Here is a 22,924-nt window from a genome sequence, read left to right as displayed (position 1 = left end):
TGACGTAGACAGGATGTTTGTCTTACTGTGTTTCCCTGAAGTAGGACTATTGTCCATTGTTTTTTCTCTTTGCTGTCTGATGCTAGAGATAGAGGGAGCCATGTTGAAGTGCTCTGACTGTGTATATATGTAATAAAGTAGGTTAGCCAACATGCTGAGTTGCTGTGGCGCAACTGCACTAACCTCTGCGCATGCCTAAGAGTGTGTTGATGTACTCCCACATCAATCACTATGATGTCCGGGGGCTGAGGAAGGCTAAGAAGCTCCCGAACGATCGCCCAGGAAGGAGGGAACATGCCAGTCGGGCATGTGTCTCTGCCAGGGTCCTACGTGTGAGTAGAGGCCGTTTCCTGACAGGCAGAACCCCCAGTGGTAGTTCCACCCCCTTTATTTTTTCTTCATCACTGTTGTTTTAAATGGGGAACATGAGGAGGGAGGGATGTCCTAAGACCTAAGGGAACCTCATTCCTTACTTCTGGAATTTTCTGTCACAAGGCAGATCAGTGGTACAGGTGCTGAGGTGGCTGGTACCTGATGCTGGGACTGATAGGGCAGAAGGCAGGGAGACCAACAGTGGGTGGCGCCAGAGCCAATAACAGGAAGAGCCACCTCTTGGACTGGTTGTAAATATGAATGAAGGCAGGTGGCGGACTGGCTGAGAGCAGACTGAGGTTGATGTCCTTACAGCGTCAAAGGGAGTGGCTCTGTGCCTCCCTCCCTCAGCTGTCTGTTAGCTAGAAAGACAAAAGGCCAACATGGGGGGACTTATGTGAGCTAGAAGCTGGATGGCAGGCTGGAAAGGCAAAGAGAGCATCATGATTCCCTTCTGCTGGAATCCAAGGCTGTGGCTATGGGAGAAGCTGGACCCTCTTGGGGTTTTGATGCTGTGAACCCCTCTATCATTGGCTCAGGTTGTATATATGTGCAAATAAACCATATATCATAAAAACACCACAGTCTCCGCTGTGCCTCATTCTGAAGGAAACACGGACCCTGGAACCCATGGAATCTTGTGCTGCTTGGAGATTGGGAGGTTTCCAACTATATTTAGAATCATAGAGTTGAAAGAGACCACAAGGGCCATCCATATATAATAATGTTGACTTAATATTGTCACCCCAACACCCCAACACAGGTGTGGCTGATATATATATATATATATCACATGACTGTTACAAGAAAGCACATCTATTATTATATGCAATAACAGAAATCAGGAATTCAAGTAATATATGGTCATACCCACTCATTCAAGAATCACACTCTCATTGCACACAGCACTTCCCCCCCTCCACTCTATTCTCACTTCAGCAAAATACTCAAAACATCCAACAACCCCAAATCATGGGCAAATCCTACAGCTGAAAACCCAAAAAGACCAACCATTTCCTCCCCATCTTTCACCTGACAAATGCCCTCCCACTATCTCTCACCTCCCAACAGAGTCAAAGCTGATTCCCAAAACCTCACAGGGAGCAACCCAGTTCATCAAATAAAACACAAGAAGTCTCCCTAAAAAGAACAAGTATACCCCAAGAACAACACATTGAAAAAAAGGACAAATCATAGCAGGACTAATCTACATGCCATTTGGCTAAAGACCATATTAGATATCACTTACAGTGAGATTTTATTCTTTGCATTTTGTTGCTTAACATTGCTCAAGGTTGAGCATCTGAAGCAGGTTCATGGGTGAGGGACTGGAGCTTCTTGCTTAGCAGCCTTTTTCAGCCATGGGCCGGTCCACCGTCTCTCAGACCTTGTGGAGGGCCGGACTATATTTTGAAAACAACTATGAACAAATTCCTATGTCCCACAAATAACCCAGAGATGCATTTTAAATAAAAGGACACATTCTATTCATGTAAAAACACGCTGATCCTGAACTGTCCACGGGCCGGATTGAGAAGGCAATTGGGCCGCATACGGCGCAAGGGCCTTAGGTTGCCTACCCCTGCCCTAGGGATACAAAGAGAGATGACTGCATGCAAACAGCACAGATCAGTGGGTTAAAGAGAACTAGGTATTTAGATGCCTTAATTGGCTAGATGTTGGTCATTTGCAAAAATCCCCTTTCATTCCAAGGCTCCTACATGTGTTTACAGTAACAGATTACTCCTTTCAGATTAGCTTTCTTGTCTGGTTTTGGAGAAAATGGTTTCCAGAACAAGGGATCCAAACTCAGCTGGTTAACTGCTTGCACTTAAAAGGCATACCAGGAGCGATGCCTGGAGGTAACCAGCCTCAGCCACTGCTGTGCCTCCTCCTGCTGTCGCCTGATAAACAGACCATTAGCATTCGTAGCCTCTAATGGGTTTGTGGATTGTTTTGTTATGGTTTTTATTATGTATTTTGTGTCTTTATGTTATGAACTGTCCTGAGATCTACAGATGAACGGTGGTATATAAAATTTAATAATAATAATAATAATAATAATAATAATAATAATAATAATAATAATAATAATACACAGAGCCCAAATAACATGGGCTTCTTCCTTCCTCTGTATTTCCTCTAGCAAAACTGATGGTGAAGGCAGAAGTAATATTTGCACAGAACAGTTGAAACTATGAGAATGCACCATTTTGCATAGCTGCTAGGAATCCATAAGGTGCAAAAAGCTCTGCACTCAAACCCCATTCAGGGGCAGCTGGGAGGGGTGTTAGCCAGCAGACAGCACCCACGCTCCCACATGTGTATTTGCCCTATACCTAATGGGGAGCTGCTGCTGCTGTTAGCATCTGCCCACGAAAGCTGGCGGTGGACTGTGGCTCTGATGCGCACTAGTGATGCTCAGTGTGCAGTTACAGAAACACCGTGTTAGATCCTTTCAGACTCTGGACTTAGTAGTTTAGGCAAGAAACAAAGCTGCCTCATAGCGAGTCTGACCACTTTTCCTAGCTCAGTACCGAATGCCAGCATTTCTCCAGGGCTCCAGAGACTTACCTGGAGATGCCTGGGATTTGAACCCCATATTGGAGGAGGGTGCTAGCAACATGTATTACATCAAAATGTGGTGAGCTGGCCCACTCCCTGCTCATTCTGCTGAGTCTTTGCCCCCCAAATCCTGCCCTGATGGATCCACTGATAGGAACTATAAATTTGTGCCGTAAATAAGAATCTTTAGCATTTATACAGTGCTTTCAGCTGTAGGAATCAAATGTGCTACATGATCACTAAGTCAGCTTCACAGACTATGACTGTGTACATGCCATACATTTACGGCACAATTAAAGTCCATGACTCCCTGTTGTAAGCCAATTAAAACTATAATAAGGAGAAAATAGGGCCCGTTTCCCAAGGGGGAGTTCCGGAATTTTTACCCTGGGGAAGACCCTGTAATTTGCAGAGCCTCCCACTTATGCTGAAATGACAGAGACGAACCGTAGCTGAAAAAGCAAAGCGTAGCCTTCCCATTTATTCCAAGATCTGTTGCAACAGAGGTTCCCCAGACGAACAGAGAACCCCGACTTATGGTACAAGGAGACTTATATACATTTCTGTTTCCATACAAGTCAATGACACGAAAAGAGCGGGAAAAAGGGATTTTACATAAGGTAAGCACATTTTACTGTGTGATTGGATTTGACAATGGTGGTTGAGTGCTTTTTCCTGTCCATCCTTTGACTAGATAACAGTCCGTATATCTCTGTATGCAGGGTGGAGCCGGCGATTGGAATTTCCTGAATTGCAAATGTCCATGCTTTTGTTATGAATAAAGGTGGTTGTCCTTGTTTATAGTTGACCTCTCGATGTTTATTTCTTGCTGCTTTGGTAGTAGACCCAACAGGTTGGCGCGGGTCTGTCTGATGGGTTTAGATTATGCAAATGGTCAAGAGGCTGGGTGGAGAGGCTAATCCAGCTGCAGGCGATAGGCATGGGTGGGGTGCGGAGATGTGATCAGATAATGAGCGGTCAGATTTGCATCTGAACATCCGAATTGTTATCGTCCGCCTCCCCCTCCCCTCTCTGGCCAACTTGTTCTTCTGCTTCTGGAAAGAAGTGGGTCTAAAATGGTGTTGCAGTGGATTTCAGGTCCCCTCTCTGTTTATTGGGGTGATAGTGGGGTGCAGATGGGGTACAGGTGGGGTGCACTCCTATTACACTCCCCCTGCCAAAGAATCCTCAGAACAGTAGTTTACCCCCCCAGAGCTACAACCTCCAGCACCCTTAGCAAACTACAGTTCCCAGGAGTCTTTAAGGGAAGTCATGTGCTCTAAGTGGATGGTATGTATGCAGCTGTGATCTCAGTCATCTTCATGACTGCTCTGTGATGTGGGCTCCCCATGCAACCTGCAGGGGGAATTCTCCCGTCAGTGACTTCAGCAGGGAAGGGAGGCGTCAGCTTCCTTCCTTCTACCCTTTATGGTGATCCCTGGCAGGGATGGTCCACTCATGAGGCAAGGTGAGGCAATTAACTGCCTCAGCCACTGGTGGCAGGAGCCACAGGGGCAGCAGATCCCAAAGTTGATCTTTCTTCCCTCTCAGGAAGCGGGTCGCTGTTTGGGGGTCTGCCTCAGATGCCCAAGTGTCTTGTGCCTGCCCTGACCACTGCAGAAAGGGACTTAGGCTCTGCAGTGTTTCTAAGCCCATGTTTGCCACAATCTCTGGTTGCTTAAGGTGGAAAGAGGCACTCAGCCAACCTCTAGGTATTCCTCTGGCACATTTGTGTGTGTTGTCAATGGCAGCCATTTTGTACTGGCACCCTCAGCACGTTTATCAAAATATTAGTATCAGCACCTCAGTTTTTACAAAAAGCAAATGCTGCTTACAGGTAAATCTGCAGAGGATTGTGTTGTAAATCTGCAAGGCTGCCTACGCTCTTAAGATTTGCACATCAAAGAACTTTCTGGACCATCAGTTTGTAGCACAAAAGACAAGCCTGTCTCTGCGTTGAAATAAATTTGAAGAATTACCGTAAGGAGGGAAGATCTACATACAGAAATCCCACCTCATATCTGTTTTAGCCCCTAATTTGCTCTTTAAAGGCAGTGGCTGGGGATCTGAAATTGTGTTTGTCCCCTCAGTAATTTTTTTTGGTATTATTATTAATGTCAACTTTATTGGAATACAGAAAGTATGGTGATTACAAGGAGTTATTTCCATGAAGAACAAGAATGAGGAGAAAACCAGGACAAAAGCTTTAACTAAAATTGTCTTTTTTAAATGATCTTTATTGGTTTTACAGATTTTACCAATTTCACCATCAAAATACATAATACATACCTTATTCCTTTTAACCTTAATACTTTAAACAAGTTTGTACTTCCCTCCCTCCTCCTCCTTCTGGTTTCTCTATATTTTCCTTATATTTACACATTTGTCATGCTTACATTCTATGTGTATTTAATACTATGGAATAATACTATTCAAAATTTCATTAAATGCTCATCCTTCAATTGTTGTATATATTTGTTCAATGTTCTTAAATCCAAAACGAATGATTTAAATAAACATTATGAGGTCTATTTCAGTCCCGCGAGTGTCTTTATTTGTGTATAGTTCTTTCTATGTATGTTGTAAATTTCATCCAGTCTCTTTGGAATGCTTCGTCACCCTGTTCTCTGATTTTTTCCAGTCAATTTTGCTATTTCTGTGTACTCCATGAGTTTCCGCTGCCATTCTTCAACTGTGGGTATTTCATGTTGCTTCCATTTCTGTGCAAGTAATATTCTCACCACGGTAGTAGCATAAAGGAACAGTTTCTGGTCACTCTTTATTATATCATCTCCAACCATACCTAGCAAGAATGCCTCTGGTTTTTTTTTTTTGCAAAGTGTATCTAAAAATCTTTTTAAACTCATTATATTTTCCCAGAAGGTTTTCACTTTTTCACATAACCACCACATGTGGAAAAAGTTTCCTTCCTTTGATTCACATTTCCAACAGTTCTTATTTCTCATTCTATACATCTTATTATAAAATAACAATTTTTTATAACATCTTTGCTAGCCTGGCTGGGGTAAGATACCACCTATACATAATTTTTAATATATTTGTCTTCCTTCTAATATGGTCTTTATCTGGGGGGAAATCTTTTGTGCTTGTAATTGGCTATTAAGGCTGGCAGGATATACCTTTTTATCTTGAACTGGTGTTTTGCTTTGATGTTCAGGAGTTTATTCCTTTTAAGTTGTTATTTTTACTTCCCAGTGGAAGTTGAATATTCACTGTCTTGTGTGTTACAAGAATTCCAAGGTCTCATAACATATGGAAGCCTTGCTCCCATTTACAAAACAAAATAAAAAATAAAAAAAATCCTTCCAGTAGCACTGGAAGGATTTTTTTTTTAATTTTAATTTTTTTTTTATACTATGGCAGACCAACAAGGCTACCTTCCCATTTTCCAAGTCAGCGCAGACATACACCACCGCTCCGCCAATCTCCGCTTAACAGAGCGGGGCCACACCTGAAAATGTCCCTCCCAGGTGTCGAAATGTCCGGGTAAAGCCGTGCTAAAGAGCTCGAACTGCAGAGAGGCCCTTTTTTGTTCAATTCCCCAAGTACGAGAAGGGAGGGTCCCCTGGACAAACTTGGGCAACTGCTGCCCTCTTTGGGCGTCTCTGCTTCAGGGAAGCCTCGAACGGGGCGGGGGGGGGGGCAGCTGGAAAACGAGGGGCGGGCCTGGCGCAGCCTCTCGGGCTGAGAGCGGGGGTTCTCTTTTCTGGTCGGGGTTACCTTGCAGCGAGAGAAGGGTTAAAACAGGTGCGCCCCCCCAATCCCCGCTGTGGAAAGGCAGGCCTGGGCTCCGCCCCTTTGCTTTTAAAAAAAGCCACTCAGGTGCTGCGAGTCTGCAATCTGCGAGGACCGCGCCCGCCCCCTCGGAAGGCAGCGCATATAAGGAGGTGAGCGCCCGCCCGCCCGCCTGCTTGAGCCGTGCCGCCCTTTCGCCGCGCCTGAGCAGCCCGCCTCCGCCTTCGCCTTCGCCCCGCTCTGTTTGGCACGATGAAGAGGAGGACAACAACGTCCACCTCGTCCTTCCGCAGCACTTCCTCGGGCCCCGCGCGCTCCTTCAGCAGCCGCTCCTACACGGCGGGCCCCGTCGGCGCCTCGCGAATCAGCACGTCCTATGCCTCCTCCAGCTACGGGGGAAGCCGCTTCGGCGGCGGGGGCGGCGGCGGCGGCTTCCGAGGCTCGTCCTTGGGCGGCGGCGGCATGGGAGGCATCACGGCCGTCAGCGTGAACCAGAGCCTCCTGGCGCCGCTCAACTTGGAGATCGACCCCAACATCCAGCAAGTGCGCACCAAGGAGAAGGAGGAGATCAAGACGCTCAACAACAAGTTCGCCAACTTGATTGACAAGGTGGGGCCTCGGCTTCAAGGCGTGGTCGGGGAGGGGGGCAAGTTATTCGGGGGCGCTAGAGACCCGTTGGAGCCAGTGGGCGTGCGGAAGTGAGGCCCATTGATTTCAACTGCGGGGGGCGGACTAGATGACCCTGGGAGTCACTTCCAACTCCACAATTCCATGATTTTATAGACTAGCGCCCTGTGTGTTGCTGTGCGGTTAATTGACGTGGCACCACCAGTGCCTTACATAGGGGAAAACGGATCCCTGGCTCCCAGGAGCGTACAATCCGAGATAAGATGGGGGAAATTAAATTGTGAGCTTCATACTTGTTGCGTGAGGTGGATGGAGGTGGAAAGCTGTAGGTTTTGGCAGCCCAAGCAGTCGGTTAGAAGCTACCTGGAGGGAACCTCTGTAAAAGTTCACACCTCTCTTTCTGTCAGCTGATCTATCCTTAGTGGAGGGTATGTGTGTACCCAGGTGTGTGGTGGAGGCAAGGGAATTCGGCATATGAAAGTCTTCCTAGTGAAGGAGAAGCACAAGAGAGGCCTTTGCTGTGCAGGCAAAGAAAGTGAAACCTGGATTCTACTCTTGGTGGTGGGGCGAAATCTCTGTTGGAACTAGAGGCTAAAGGTCACTTTTAAAGAGCACTGAATTCATGCGCTGAAAGTTTCCTGGACTTCAGACTTGGTCCAGTGTGTGATCAGACCAGTTGAACAGTGAAGGCTCCTCCTACAGGTGTGACAGCCGACTAAACAAAAAAAGTTTTGTCTACTTTCCTGGTTAAAAGACGTGGGTAGGGAAAGAGAGGAAACCTTAAGGTCCTCAATCACATTTCCTATCAATGACTCACCATATATCATTGAATGCCGTCCCTGGATGAAAGGCAAGCTGCCCCCTTCTGCAGAGGCCATAGTCAAAGGGTATGAGCAGTTTTGTCTGCCTTTATGCCAGTGTTTTTCAACCTTTTTGGGCAAAGGCACACTTGTTTCAGGAAAAAAATCACGAGGCACACCACCATTAGAAAATGTTAAAAAAATTAACTCTGTGCCTATATTGACTATATATAAAGTAATTCTCTTGAATTTTTCAATTTTTCCCACGGCACACCAGGCAACATCTTGCGGCACACTAGTGTGCCGCGGAACAGTGGTTGAAAAACACTGCTTTATGCAACCACCTGGGAGTAAGCTCTGTTTAACTCTGCTGCTTGCTTCTCAGGGTACAGGATTGCTCTGGAGCTATTTTGCCAGATGCTGTCATAATGTTTCCACTCTCTAATTATTGTCAGGAGTGGTTGCAGGATTGGGGTGTCTCCCCCTGCTGCCATTCACAACTCCCTCTGTGCTCTTAACCTTGATAAAGTTTTATTCTCACTGATCCTGACCCTGAGCTAACACTGAGCAGGCTAATCATTAGAAGCAAGCTTTGAAAGGCTGCCTGCTAACCAGTGGTATGCGTCCAATTTAGACATCCATTCCCCTGTGGGTTCTTCGTTGGCTGTTTGCAATCTTGGGCCCCCCAGCATGCACTCCAGGTAGTGGGATTCCCATTTACCCTCCCATGGTGCTTTCTCCTTTTGGGAGTGAAAATGTGATGAAGACTGTCCTTGGTCCTGCCCTGTGGTCCGACTCCTATTGGGCAGCTTCCTATGAGCTGGGTTTCCTAATGTCTGTTTTGAATACTAGTGGGTAGACACCTTCAGGCTTCCTCAAAGGAGGAAGAGTAAAAGCCTTTTCCCTAGCATTAACTATCCTCAGCCGGATGTAACCAATTGCCAAAGGGCCATTACAGGAGCAGGGAGGAGGGAGGAAATAGGCAGGTATGAGAGGGGTGAAGCTGAGGAGAGGGAGCTTACAAACTTTGATCCTGCAGCCAGCTTCTGAACTCTTACAAGCATAGTTACAAAGTGGAAGCCTTATTTCTGTATGGGACCACTGTTAAAGCAGAATGGGAAGAGGGGGGAACCGCCAACTTGAATTCCTTGTGCATTCCTGGCTATGCCAAGTTTTTACTTCCAAACATCAGACTGGATTGCAAAATTTGGAAGCTCCTCCTGACCTGTAATAGCTTTCTGCAAAAGTTCCTGTATGGAGCCTTGGCAGGCTCCTTGATACACCTGGACAGGCCCCTTCCAATTTTGGTATTGTCTGTCTCTGAATTTCCAGGAATTCTTTCAGTTATTTGGATTCCTTTGCATTCAATTCATGTCAGGCCTCCGTTTCCTACAAAAAAGATGCAGAGTTTGAAATCAGGTGTATTAAGAGACCAGGTGTGGTGTTTGAATACTTGAGTGGAGCCAGACAGGACCTTGGTAATTAATTAGTGTTAATAATAATACAGGAGTCACCAATTGGCTCCACACCTTTTTAGCTTGAACACTGCTGCAGCTTCTCATGCCTGGAGCCTACAGAGATGAAGGGCTCCATAAGGTTAGACAAGAGGGCTTATCCACACTTCCTCTAGTCCCACTGTCCCCCCCCCCCGGAAAATAGCTCTTTAGCACTCAATCAGCACAAAAGGTAATTTCCCCCAGATTGAAGTTTGGTGTAATTTAGAGCAAAAGAGTGGATTTTCCCTGGGAAAGGAGCAGGAAAACCACTTGAACCTGTGTTTTCTAGGAAGGGCTCAAGCGGAAGTGTGGATGAGCCCAAATACAACTCTTTCCACACTGAGGACTGGACTGTTTGTGGTTAGAAGGTATACACAAAGACACTCCCTCCATTGTTACTTGCCTTCTGGCAGGGCTGCTGCATTCTGCCTGTAAAAATGTCTTCCAGGTCTAAGTCTTACTTAGCTCTGCCTCAGATTAAGCACACAACCCAAACACCAGTAATGCCAACTCACCCTTACATCTTATCAACTGGGGTAATCTTAAATGCTTAAATCTGGCTTTAATAAGCATTTTGCCACGACAGCCATGGAACTGTACTACTTTGAAGGCGGGGCAATGAACCTCTAACTGAGAATTGATTACTCTCAACAAACTACAACTCCCAGAATCTTTTGCGCATGTAAGGGCTGCCGGAATTCCCCGAACATAGCCAGGATTCGGCTGTTGGAAACAGTAAAAGGTAAAGGGACCCCTGACCATTAGGTCCAGTTGTGTCCGACTCTGGGGTTGTGGCGCTCATCTCGCTTTATTGGCTGAGGGAGCTGGTGTACAGCTTCTGAGTCATGTGGCCAGCATGACTAAGCTGCTTCTGAACCAGAGCAGCGCACGGAAACGCCGTTCACCTTCCCGCCAGAGCAGTACCTATTTATCTACTTGCACTTTGTGCTTTTGAATGGCTAAGTGGGCAGGAGCAGGGACCGAGCAACAGGAGCTCACCCTGTCACGGGAATTCGAACTGCTGACCTGACATATGGCAACCCATGTTGGAAGTGTAGATTTTGACAAATTTCCTTTAAAATAGCTCAAAAACTTCTCTTTTTTTAGATTTTGCAGAAATAGACCAACTTTTGTGTCCAGATTTTCACTTTTTGAAATACGGAAACCCTAATGGTGGTGGGGAAAGAAAGTCAGCCTTGTGGAAGTGGTATAAAACAAAGACGAAGTTTGCCGGAGAGTATGAAAATGGTTGCCAAGTAGCAGTTGCTTTTAATTGCTTCCTCTGGCAGTTGTTGCTATGTGGCTTTGTAGCTTGTAATATTGATCAGACACCCCCCACACACACACCTTTGTTGGCGCTGCTGAAAAGTTTGCCTTAATAGAGAAAGTTCTCTGATCCATGACAGTGGGCTGAACCTTTGCTGTGTGGAGAAAAACTTTTCACAGGGAGCTTTGAAAGTGGACTCCATTGGTAGTTATATTCTGGGCCCACACGCTTCACTGCAGGAGGATGGGGTGAGGGAGAAGGAATGATAAATGCAAGGCCAAATATGTAAAAGGGGGAAGAACTCTGGCAAACAGTAGGCGCTCTGAACTAGAAAGCTTTCTCCTGTATCCTGGACAACCTTTATTAACACGCCCTAGCTTTCATCTTAGGCTGAAATTAGGCCTTGGTTGCTTTTATTGTCCATCTGTTTATGGTGTTTGGTGAACCTGGGCAACAGCTGTCAAACAAGCCCCTAACCAGCCTGCTGGACTCTTTTTTGGCCTGAGGCCTTTTAAGAATGTGCCCTTCAGTCATTTCTGATCTGCAGAAGAAGCGAGATCCTCTGTCACTGGTGTTTCAACAATGGCTAGTAGCCATTGGTAGTCTCCCCCCCCCCAAAAAAAAAGTATATTGGGAACTGAAATTTATTTAGGGTGGTTGGTAGCTCTGTGTGGGGGGTAAACTCCCAGGATTCCTTGGGAAGCCATTTGCTTTGAATACATGGTGGGGGTGTGCCAACCGTGAGATGGTGGAAGATCACACCATTTTGGCATCTGATGAAACAGGTGGAAGAGACTTCTACAGAAGTGAGCTTCTGTGTTGGGTATTTTAACTGGATGGAATCCCTTCTGTTCTCCCCCTTGCCTCCAGGTTCGCTTCCTGGAGCAGCAGAATAAGATGCTGGACACCAAATGGAGTCTCCTGCAAAACCAGAAAACCACCCGAAGCAACATGGACAGCATGTTTGAGGCCTACATCAACAACCTGCGCCGGCAGCTGGATGGCTTAGGGCAGGAGAGAGCGAGGCTGGATGCTGAGTTGGGCAACATGCAGGGCCTTGTGGAAGAATTCAAGAATAGGTGAGTGGGGGGGGGGACAGCTGGGTTATTGCACCTTCATTATTTAATCTTCCTCTGACTAACAGCATTAAACTAAGTCTCAGTCACGCCTGTTGTCAAGGCTGTGAAATACCATAGTGGCCCTATGGAATCAGCTGTACTATTTGGCTTCCTGAAGTTGCTGCATTTCTTCTTTTTAAAATAAAAGTTGTTAGTCCACACCAATGTTGTGAATCGCTCCTTGTATTAAAGTTGGCAGTGGAGTCTGATGGCCTGGGATCCGTTTGCCTGGCAGTGACCTTTTGCTGCCCTTATGTCTGATTAATGCAGATGTAATAGTCCCAGTCTCTGGATTGCACCCTGTGCTAACCAGGTTCCCCACTCTAATCAGGAACTGGTTGGTTAGCAAACGCTGCTGAAGGAGGAACCTGATTGGTGCGAATATATAACTTTTAGATGGGAGGAGAAGAATTCTTTCCAGGGAGCAACTGTGTTGGAGCAAATACCGTATTTTCCGGCGTATAAGACGACTGGACGTATAAGACAACCCTCAACTTTCCCACTTAAAATAGAGTTTGAGATATACTCGACCGCAGATTCTCCACCCGGCGTATAAGATGACCCCTGACTTTTGAGAAGATTTTCCTGGATTAAAAAGTAGTCTTATACGCCAGAATATACAGTAAATGCTCTTGTCATCTGCTTTCCCCCACATTCCCCTTCACGCCTGTGGTCACTCTGAAGGTAGAGTGGGGCTCTAGAAACATGAGAAGGGCAGATTGTATGGTGACTATTTTACTGCTTTAAGATCTTCAACCCTATGTTTCTAAGATGCTTCTGGAGAAATGAGAATTAAAAAGCATACAAAAAACAATCTCTAAACAATGCAACACTTGAAATGAATTGTTCCCTTTAAGAGGAAGTAATGGATGGAAGACATTTTTGCAGAATCTTAAAATGGTTGGGTCATAAACCTGCACATTTGTAGCTTTACCCCGCCCCCCCCCTTGAGTCTTCAGTCAAATGTAAACACCATGTTACCTGAGTGTGCTGTTCCTCATGTGCTGAGCAGGACTACAGCTGCTGCAAAGCGCCACCAGCAGGGTGAACGAACCAGTCTTGCAAGTGTCTGACTATTTCCAAAATGAGGCTGACACATATGGACACCCTGCCTGCCTCTCAAGACATACCTGACATTGAAGGGAATACTGTCCATTAGGCTTGCAAGCTTTCCCAGGACTGGGAGGGTGAAGGGGTGTGGTACCTGGGAACTCCAAGGAGACATCTCCGACCCAGAGGAGGAGCCTGGCAGCCTTTGGTGATTAGACCACAACCCACTCCTGAGCAATCTCCAGAACAGGATTATGATCTCCTCCTCCATGCATTTTTGGCATATATTATGTCTGGTGGTGGTGTCTACCACTCATGCACCTTGCTTCACAAGAGGTTTGGGCGGGGGGAGGAAGAGAAAACAGACTGGAATAACATGTTGAAAAAAAGGGGGTGGTTTATGAAGAGGAACACAGCTGGGATTGGATTGCACCTGAAGACAGAGGCTGCAGTCCTATGCACCAGGTGGATGGGGATCATGTGGTCATCCAGATGCGGCTCGGCTTGTTAATTGAACTGGATGCTAGCTGAGTGACACCTTAATTTTGGTTTGTGAATTGAACCAGCTAAAACCTAAATTTGTGAAGTGAAAGCTGTTGGGACTGACTGAGCCTTGGTAGGAAGTTTGTGATGTCTGATTCCTCTATTTTAGGGGTCCTTTGATTTTAACCCCTAATGTATGTGGGGTTGCATGTGGGATATTTATAGTTTCTTAGGAGAAGGCATATGCGCACTCTGCACATGCTCAAATACCGTGTCTCCACACATGCTTCCCAAAGGAGTCTTTGCACCAAAAGCATGTGGCCTTGGTTTAAATGAAGCCATTCTAGGCTCACTTGCCACCTAAACTAATCCATCCTGTTCCTTTTCCCATTAGGTATGAAGATGAAATCAACCATCGTACTGAGAAGGAGAATGAGTTTGTCCTTTTGAAGAAGGTGAGTGATTTCCTAGCTAGTGATTATCACGCTTTGTGACAACTTCGTAGAGCTCTTTATAATGGTGGCTTGTGCTCTACCTCCTTAGGATGTGGATGAGGCCTACATGAACAAGGTTGAGCTGGAGTCCCGTCTGGAATGCCTGACAGACGAGATCAACTTCCTGAGGCAGTTGTATGATGAGGTAGGCATCACCTTTAAGGAAAAAGAACTGCCAGTATGTCCCTGTCGTGTCCCTGTAGCTGGTCAGCAGGGGCATTACTTTACTAGATGGACCCAAGCGTCTGGTGCAGGACAAAGCAGGTTCCTATGGGCATTCCTCCTATTCTGTCTGGGAAATACCAGGGCAACTGTAAAATAAGAATAGGCAGCCCAGACATATCCATGGACTGAAAATTACTAGTATTAAATTTGTTTACTGCTATACTCACAGGTCTCAGAGCAGTTCACAGGATAAAATCACAATCTAAAAAACACAAAATACATAAAATAAAAAGAACAACCCAATACCCCACCCCCCAAAAGAAACCCCACACATTTTAAAGGGCATTGCGTCAAATCAGCCAAAGGCCTGGCGAAAGAGGAACATTTTTGCCTGGCACCTTAAAGTGTATAATGAAGGCACCATGCGAACCTTCCTGGGGAGAGCTTTCCACAAACAGGAGCCACTGCAAAAAAGGCCTGTTCTTGTGTTGCCACCTCCAGACTTCTCATGTAAAGAGGTTATCATGGTCTTTATTTACATCAAATCTTTTTTTCCACCTCCATGTCTAATGCTGAAAATCTTTTTAGCTTCCTGGGCCCTGGTCTTAATAAGTTTTTAGCTATTCTTACTAGTGTGCTGGCCACATGACCCGGAAGCTGTGCGGCGGCTCCCTCGGCCAGTAACACGAGATGAGCGCCGCAACCCCAGAGTCGGACATGACTGACTAATGGTCAGGGGTCCTTTACCTTTTTACTAGTGTGTTGAGACATGAACAAACTCCTCCTTCCAATACCATTAAAGTTGACTTTCCAGTGGCTCAGGTTTAGCAAAGCTTCTCTTATTGGGCTGCATATGTGAAGGCATTGTTGGGCAAAGTGTTTTGCTTTCTTCTGGAAGCTGGACTATTGGAAACTTGGCTCTAACCACTAATAACGTGGCCTAGGAAATCTCAGTACAGGTGATGGAGTAGAACCAGGATGGGGAACTTGGGGCGCTCTGCATGTTCTTGGACTCCAGCTCCCATCATTCCTGACAACTGGCCATGCTGGTTGGATCTGATGTGGCAGCCCAACATTCCTATCCCTGACCCTAACAGTTGAAACCTCTTGCAGAGAAGAGGGCTGTGCCTTTGTGGCAGAGCATGTACTTTGAGGCTTTTTATTAAATAGAATTTTTTTTAATTTAAAACTTGAAAAACAAAGAAAAGATGATGTACAAAAGTTAACATAAAGTACCAAGCATTTTTTAACATAAAAACTGAGAGGAAATAAAGGAAAAGAGGAAAGGACAAGACTTCTGATTCTGTATCAGCTATATATAGACTTCACACAAACACTTGCTCCAGAATAACATCTCATTCTACTTTCCGTAAACCAACCTTTTTTCAGTCTTCAAACCCAGATATCCAGACAAGTTCCATTTTCCTTTCACGGAAAAAGTCCCTAAGGGGTTCCTAATCATTTATAAATGTCAACAATGACTTTTCTCTAAACACATCAGCTTTGCCATCTCTGCCAAATCCAATAATTTCAATAACCATTTTCCCATAGTAGGTAATAGTAAGTCCTTCATCTTGTGCATATAGCATAATCTCTGCTGTGAACAAATTGAAATAATCTTCCATAATCTTTTTCTAGTTGTGTATCCCATTAGTCCCGCAGAAAGAGTTCCGGTTTCAGTTGAATATATTACCCTCAAAATCTTCTGTATTAATTTGTGTATTTGTATCAATTTTTAAAAGCTTTTTAAGATGTCCAAGCAGGATAAAATGTCCCTTCATGTTCTTGAAGGCCTTTTTGGTTCATCGTGGCTGTTTGCTTCTTGGTCATGATGAATGATGGTAATTCCAATTTCCTCCAACTTCCTCTCAATGCAGGAGCTTCGTGTAATGCAGTCTCAGATCAACGACACCTCTGTGGTCCTGTCCATGGACAACAACCGCAGCTTGGACTTGGATGGTATCATTGCTGAGGTCAAAGCACAGTATGAAGAAATAGCTGCCAAAAGCCGGGCTGAGGCAGAGAGCATGTACCAGATCAAGGTGAGCCCCACTGCCTTCCTTACTCCTGGCTGGGCTAGGAATCCTTCCTGTTTAGGGTGCAAATTGGCATATTAAATTGGGGGACCTTTGATCTGTTTCTCCCATGTTTTTTGTTGGACATGAAACCCCAGTAAATGGCGAGAAACGTCATGTGAATGAACTTGAGGATTTTCATATTTATGTTTGCAATAGGTTTACTCGTTCACCCCAGTACTCTGCCAATTATTGACTGTGTTATCACAGTCCTCATCACTTTCATCCCATGTGGCCAGGAAGAGTGAAACTTCCCACAGTGCCAAGGATGTAAACCGTTGCCTTCTAAAACCCTGCATTGCCAACAAGTTTACATCTGTTCTCCTTAGTGAAAGACAGCCAGTGTCAGCTAACATAATTGAAATGGCATGACTATATTGAAACATGATACTTCCACCCTTGTTTTGCACCACCTTTATGGTAAATTGATAAACACTGCCCCATAATTTCAGATTAAAAAGCAACAATCTTAGCAAAATAATCTGCTTGGACTCAGAGCATTTAGTACGGAGGAAATCTGCAACATCTGGAGGAGAATAATGTATAGACTGCTGGCAAGAATACCAAGGGCTAGTTTCCTTCCAGTAGATTAGCTAACTTTGCATGTGAAGTTTGTTAGAAAGGATCCTGAATTTTGTGAGTTTTTGCATAAGATAGGGTTGCCAAAACAACCGGCATTTACTGGCATGACCTGAAGAATGGTGCTCTGGCAAGGGTTGGTGTGTTCCACGGGTAGGCAAACTAAGGCCCGGGGGCTGGATTCGGCCCAGTCACCTTCTCAATCTGGCCCGCGGATGGCCCAGGAATCAGCTTGTTTTTACATGAGTAGGATGTGTCCTTTTACTTAAAATGCATCTCTGGTTATTGTGGGGCATAGGAATACGTTCATTTCCCACCCCAAAAAATATAGTCTGGCCCCCCACAAGGTCTGAGGGCTGTATTCCATTCTGAAAGGCCCCTGAATTCCATGTGCTGCCTCTCCTGGCTTCCATGTTGTGTCTGGTGGGTTTATATTTATTTTTTTAGTTGGAAGTGAACTGCCTTAATCCTTGAATCTGCAAATGGGGTGGATGATGGGGAGTGGGGCTGCCAAACTCACGCTGGCGAGCTTCAGTATTTAAGATGATGGTGGGCGGAAAGTTTCACTTTGACATTCATCACGTTAATCATCATAATTTGGCCTAAAGTATGAGCAAAGTGCATAACATATATATTATCTCAGTGACAACAGCCCTGTATTACTATGATCATCCTTCTGTTGCAGACGGAAGCAGGTGGGGCTAGGAGATAATAGCTTGCCTAAGGCCACATGGGGAGAATTTGTGGCTGAGGTGAGATTTAGGAAGTATTTCCTAGCATTGTGACTCATATTCTTAGCCACTCCAGTGTACTACCAGTTTTCTTGAAAGAGTTGGAAGTTGCAGGAGGCATATGCAGAGCACCTGCCCCGTTCATATTGTACCTGTCTTCCAAGAACTTCAGGGGCTGATCCTAGTTTAGCCCTTCCAGTGGGACGTCTTAGGTAGTTTAGGAGACACAGTGACTTGGCCACCCCCTCAATTTGTTTTGTGCCTGGTCTGCATTACACACCGTAACATTTAAAACATCCTGGCAAAGAATGCTGGGAACTGTAGCTTACCCCACTCAGAGCTACAATTCCCAGGATTCCCTTTTTAAAGGGGGAAGAGTGTTTTAAATGTGTTTTAAATGTGTGGTGTGTATGCTATGTTAGACTCAGGTCTGCTCTGAAATGTCAATACTCCATACCAGCCTTTCTCAATCTTTGGTCCCTAGAAGTTGTTGGGCTACAATTCCCATCATCTCTAGCCCATGGATAGGGGTCATGGGTGATAGGAGTTGTAGTCCAAAACATCTGGAAATTAAAGGTTGCTCTATACCCTGGTTGGTGGGGAAGAGATGCCCCCCCCCAACCTGCAGCATCCCCTCCGCTCACCAGTGGAAGACTCCCCCCTCAGTCTTATTGCAGCATGAGGGCATGGGGGAGGGTCACAGCTGTGGAGGGTTAAACATCTCCATGTTGAAGAGGTTGCCCTCCCCATTTGTTTGTGTGTTTTGTGTTTTAAGTGTTTAATCTGTATGTCATGGCAAGAAAGAATGGCAGTAGTAACAGGGCACTCCCATCTGAGTGTCTGCAAAGGTCTTCCCTTGCTTCGATTCTTGAGATTCTCTGACCCTCGCCTTTTACTGACAACCACCTTTTTGGAAGCTGTTCCCAACACATGTCACATTTGTCTCATTTTATCTCCTCCCTGTAGTATGAAGAGCTCCAGTCAGTGGCGGGCAAGCATGGAGATGACCTCCGCAACACCAAGAATGAAATCAATGAGCTCACCAGGATCATCAGCCGGATACAGTCAGAAATCGAGGGTCTGAAAGGCCAGGTCAGGAGGCAATGTTTGTGATTGATACAGTGCCATATATAATAACATTCGCCAAAGAGGCAGGCCTCTGACCTCATGGAACTCAACCACCTACAATTTGGTAGTCCGCTTGCTTTGTTTTGGCATCCATATCCAGATCATGTGACTATGAAGTAATACATCCCCAGTACAGGTTTATAATCTCATCAAGGGCTAGGTCTTTGACACAAAAACTGTTTGGTAAGTTGATAGGCTGTTGCTGCTTTAGAGCGTTTGTCACCTGTGAAGATGAGGCGAACAGCTCTTTTTTACGCCAGTGATGTCACAATTTGCAATGCAGGGTTGGGGAATTGCGGGGCCTTCTAGGTGCTGTGTAGATCTCCATGTGTTACCTTTCTATTTTCTGTGCCTGTACATAGGCAAATGATTTTGATTGCTCCAATATCATATTTTGGAGTGACTTGGGTTGTGTTTTCCTTCAAGTGCCACTGCTCTTGACAGAACTTGCAGCACACCATTTCCCTTGAAACTGAAGCACCTAGTGTTTTCAGTGCTCCTAAATGCTTAGTTTTGGAGCAGACAGAACAGCTCCCCCTACGTGTTCTTTTCCAGAGTGACCCTAGGAGCCAGTCCTCAGTGGCTGTCTCGCCTCCTTTCAATCCTGACTGTGTTAGTCTCAGTGGTGAGAAAGCTCCCCTTTCTTTCATGCAGACTAGGCAGCTCCAGGACACTGGAGACAGGGACCCATAGGACTGAGTCTTTGGCATACACCCATTGCACTCTGGAGCACTGCACCGCTGCTTCTGGCTTTTGGGATTTTAACAGGCAGTGCTGAATGTCTCTTGAAAATGGGAAAACTATTGGGCTCTTCCTTTTTTCCTCTCCTTCCCAGCGTGCTAATCTAGAAGCTGCCATCACTGAGGCTGAGGAGCGTGGGGAGTTGGCGTAAAGGATGCCAATAACAAACTGTCTGAGTTGGAGGCTGCCCTGCAGAGAGCCAAGCAAGACATGGCCGCCAGCTGAGGGAATACCAGGAGCTGATGAACGTCAAGCTGGCTCTGGATATAGAGATTGCCACCTACAGAAGCTTCTGGAAGGGGAAGAGAACAGGTGGGTGCCAGACAGGGCTCCGCCATGTGTACTTTTTTTAAAAAAAGTGCTCTCTGAAGAAGTGTGCATGCACACAAAAGCTCATACCAAGAACAAACTTAGTTGGTCTCTAAGGTGCTACTGGAAGGATTCTTTCTTTCTTTCCTTATTACACTGATTATTAATGCAAGAGTGCTCCTCCTGAAAGCTACAGTAGAAACGACCAATAATGCAGAATGTGTGTGGACTGTCCAGTAGAAATTCACCAGTAAAGCATCCACCAGTATTGTGTCAATGGCATGTTGCAGAATACACCTGCAAAAAACCCAACTCTCTGGAGCCCCCTCTCCTCCCACTCCCCACAATCAATAGTGCATTCTGGCAGCAGCATATGCTCCAGTGATCTGTTCTGCATGGGTGTGCAGCAGTTGGGATTGCTGGCACATAGACAAACAATTTCACTCCACATAGACTTTTGCTTTTAGTAGTTCCCATTTTTTGTCTGCACTTCTGTCCCTCCATGCTGATTTTGTTTTTGCTATCTTCCCCTCCACCCACTCTGGCAGGCTGGAGTCAGGGATGCAGAACCTGAGCATTCAGACCAAAACAACTGGCTATTCAGGTAAGCAGACTTTGCAACTTAGTTGAAATAGAGGCATAGGATGAATCCACAGGGTTATGTTTTGAGGCCTGGAAGAGTCATGGCAACTAGATTTCACTTTCTTTTCCTATATCACAATCTTTGCTGGTGATACATCACAATGTTGAAAAGCAGATATAGCCAGCCTACCAATGACCGGCAAAGCCAACTCCTCCCAGATTGGTCGTCCTCCTCCTCCTCTCTGAGTTCTACAAGGGCAGCCTTGAAACTGGGCAGGAGGTGGACAGCCAGTGCAACTCCTGGAATGGCTGAAAGGGGCTGCCTGGCATGTTGAGCAGTGGGCATGGGCACTATTTGCCCCAGTTAACCAACCTTCATTGATAGGTGGAAATCTTGAAAATGAAGCCACATGTTGGATGTATCTACCATCTATGCTTGAAGGAGCTGGGAGGCCCCTTGTGTCATGTATCCCCCAGTTTCTGCCAATAGGAGCAGCAATATCACCCCAGAGGGTGGAATTAAAGCTGATAATTCCCTGATGCATATTGTGTTATGGTGAGCAGGCAATGGGGGTGGGGGGGGAATCCCAGAAGCATCACCGTTGCCCTGAAAACACAGTTCTGTCCCAGAGTCCTGACCAAGGGGACCCTGGGATGCCCAGAGGAAACATTTTAACTGGACTACCCCACTGTTGCATGGATGATTCACATGGTTCTGGGAACCGATTAACAAAATGCATATGCATATTATGTTTAGTTTTCATCATTGTAAATGGCTGCTAGCCATGATGGCTATGTTCTGCCTCCACTTTCGGAGTGATTGCTGAACGCTAATTGCTGGGAATTGCAAGTGGGCCGAGTGCTCTTGTGCTCAGGTCCTGCTTGCAGACTTCCTGCAGGTTCACCTGGTTGGCTACCATGCAAACAGGATGCTGGACTAGGTGGGCCATTGGCCCGATTTAGGAGGGCTGCTCTTAGGTGCTATAGAGCAGTGTTTTTCAACCTTTTTTGGGCAAAGGCACACTTGTTTCATGAAAAAAAATCACGAGGCACACCACCATTAGAAAATGTTAAAAAAAATTAACTCTGTGCCTATATTGACTATATATAAAGTAATTTTTCAATTTTTCCCCACGGCACACCAGGCAACATCTCGCGGCACACTAGTGTGCCGCGGAACAGTGGTTGAAAAACACTGCTATAGATGTTGTTAGCTGGGGCAGCTCCTGTCTAAGGTTTGGAAACACCACTCTGTCTCTAATAAACTACTTTGTTCCCACCCAGGTGGTCTGTCCAGTGGCTTCAGTAATTATGGGGGTGGCTACAGCTCTTCATACTCAAGTGGTGGATACTCCATGAATTCTTCCCCGCTGGAGAGCTCTGCAGTCACCAAGTCAAGGGCCATTGTCATCAAGAAGATTGAGACTCGGGATGGGAAGCTGGTGTCTGAATCCTCAGATGTGCTGTCCAACTGAGATATTGCTTGCATCCAAAAAGAACCACCTCCAGCAGTTTAGAGTGCCTTAAAATCCAATGAGCCTTCTTTTATCTAGCCAGGTCAAAAGGTCGATGGGAGGAATGGGGGAAGGAAAGGGACAGGAGAAGGGATAGTGGGGCAATTTTCTTCTTCTCTCCTCAACCTTTGCTGGGGCATCAGATATCACAAGGGGGACCTGCAACAAAATGTTGCAGGGTGGTTGCTCCTACACAGATTTCAAGCCATCTCCCCCACCACACCCCAACAGTTGGGCTGTTTTTCCATCAATTTTGCTCTCCCCTAGTTTCCCTACCTAAAAAGCTGAGATTCTCCTTAACCTGTTGTTTCATCTCTTTGTGCAGTTTAGGATATGCTGTTAGCATATATAGCTTTTTGTATCCCTTCCTCTCCCACCTACCCTGACTATATACACAAGTGATTTATGTCTTAAGTTCCACCTATGATTTGCACCCTTTCCTAGTCTCTAGACATTCCTGTTTAACTCAAGAACTGTCATTGGTGAGACAGTTTTTTGGGTGCAGGGAGAGAAGCTAGGACTGCTCTTAGACCTTCAACTACAGGTTGAATGGTAGAAATCAGCAGACAAAGCTTTTCATAGGCAGGGTCTGTGGCCAACCCATGTTGTTGGACTGCCAACTCTTATCAACCCCAGCCTGCATGGGCAACAGCCAGAGGTGATGTGAGTCCAATAATGTCTGGAGGGCTACTAGTTCCCAACCCTGCTGTAGGCCAAAGAGAACCTTAGGCAATATGGAGCTGCCTTGGTGCCTTATACCCAGGGGTAATGAAGCTTGATGCAATGTCCTGTCTCCCACATGGAGCAGCTCCAAAAATGACAGGGTAATTTTCTCTGCCTCCTTGGAATGTTTTTCTACATAAAACTCCCAATGCAAGGACTTTTGTCTTTGCTTGATTCTTTTACCATGATGGATTGTCCCTTTGTGGAATCCTTGATGAGCCCCCGTAGAACCCACAGGAGATTTCAGTTGGATCACCTCCCCAATCCTAACTCATAGGTCCTTGTGTGCATGCAGACACACACAAACTTAGAAAGTGTTGAAATCTTCCTAGTCCTAACCTTCCGCTGC

The 22,924-nt window shown here is 45.8% G+C and overlaps 1 protein-coding gene across 1 annotated transcript; it reads left to right on the top strand.

The window, feature by feature from the left end:
• The first annotated feature begins 6,930 nt into the window (after positions 1-6,930).
• KRT8 (keratin 8) lies at positions 6,931-21,854 on the top strand. Its single transcript, XM_033136994.1, is given in 12 exon segments — positions 6,931-7,302; positions 11,754-11,962; positions 13,929-13,989; positions 14,078-14,173; positions 16,071-16,235; positions 18,545-18,670; positions 19,542-19,593; positions 19,596-19,658; positions 19,661-19,729; positions 19,732-19,759; positions 20,305-20,360; positions 21,623-21,854. Coding segments are annotated over 12 exon segments (1,473 nt in total). The 5' UTR covers positions 6,931-6,945; the 3' UTR covers positions 21,814-21,854.
• The last annotated feature ends 1,070 nt before the right edge of the window (positions 21,855-22,924 follow it).

The sequence above is a fragment of the Lacerta agilis genome, chromosome 2 (assembly GCF_009819535.1).
Source record: "Lacerta agilis isolate rLacAgi1 chromosome 2, rLacAgi1.pri, whole genome shotgun sequence".
NCBI classification, from domain to species: domain Eukaryota; kingdom Metazoa; phylum Chordata; class Lepidosauria; order Squamata; family Lacertidae; genus Lacerta; species Lacerta agilis.
The sequence above is the reverse complement of the archived record's forward strand: the minus strand, read 5'-3'. Positions and strand labels throughout refer to the sequence as shown.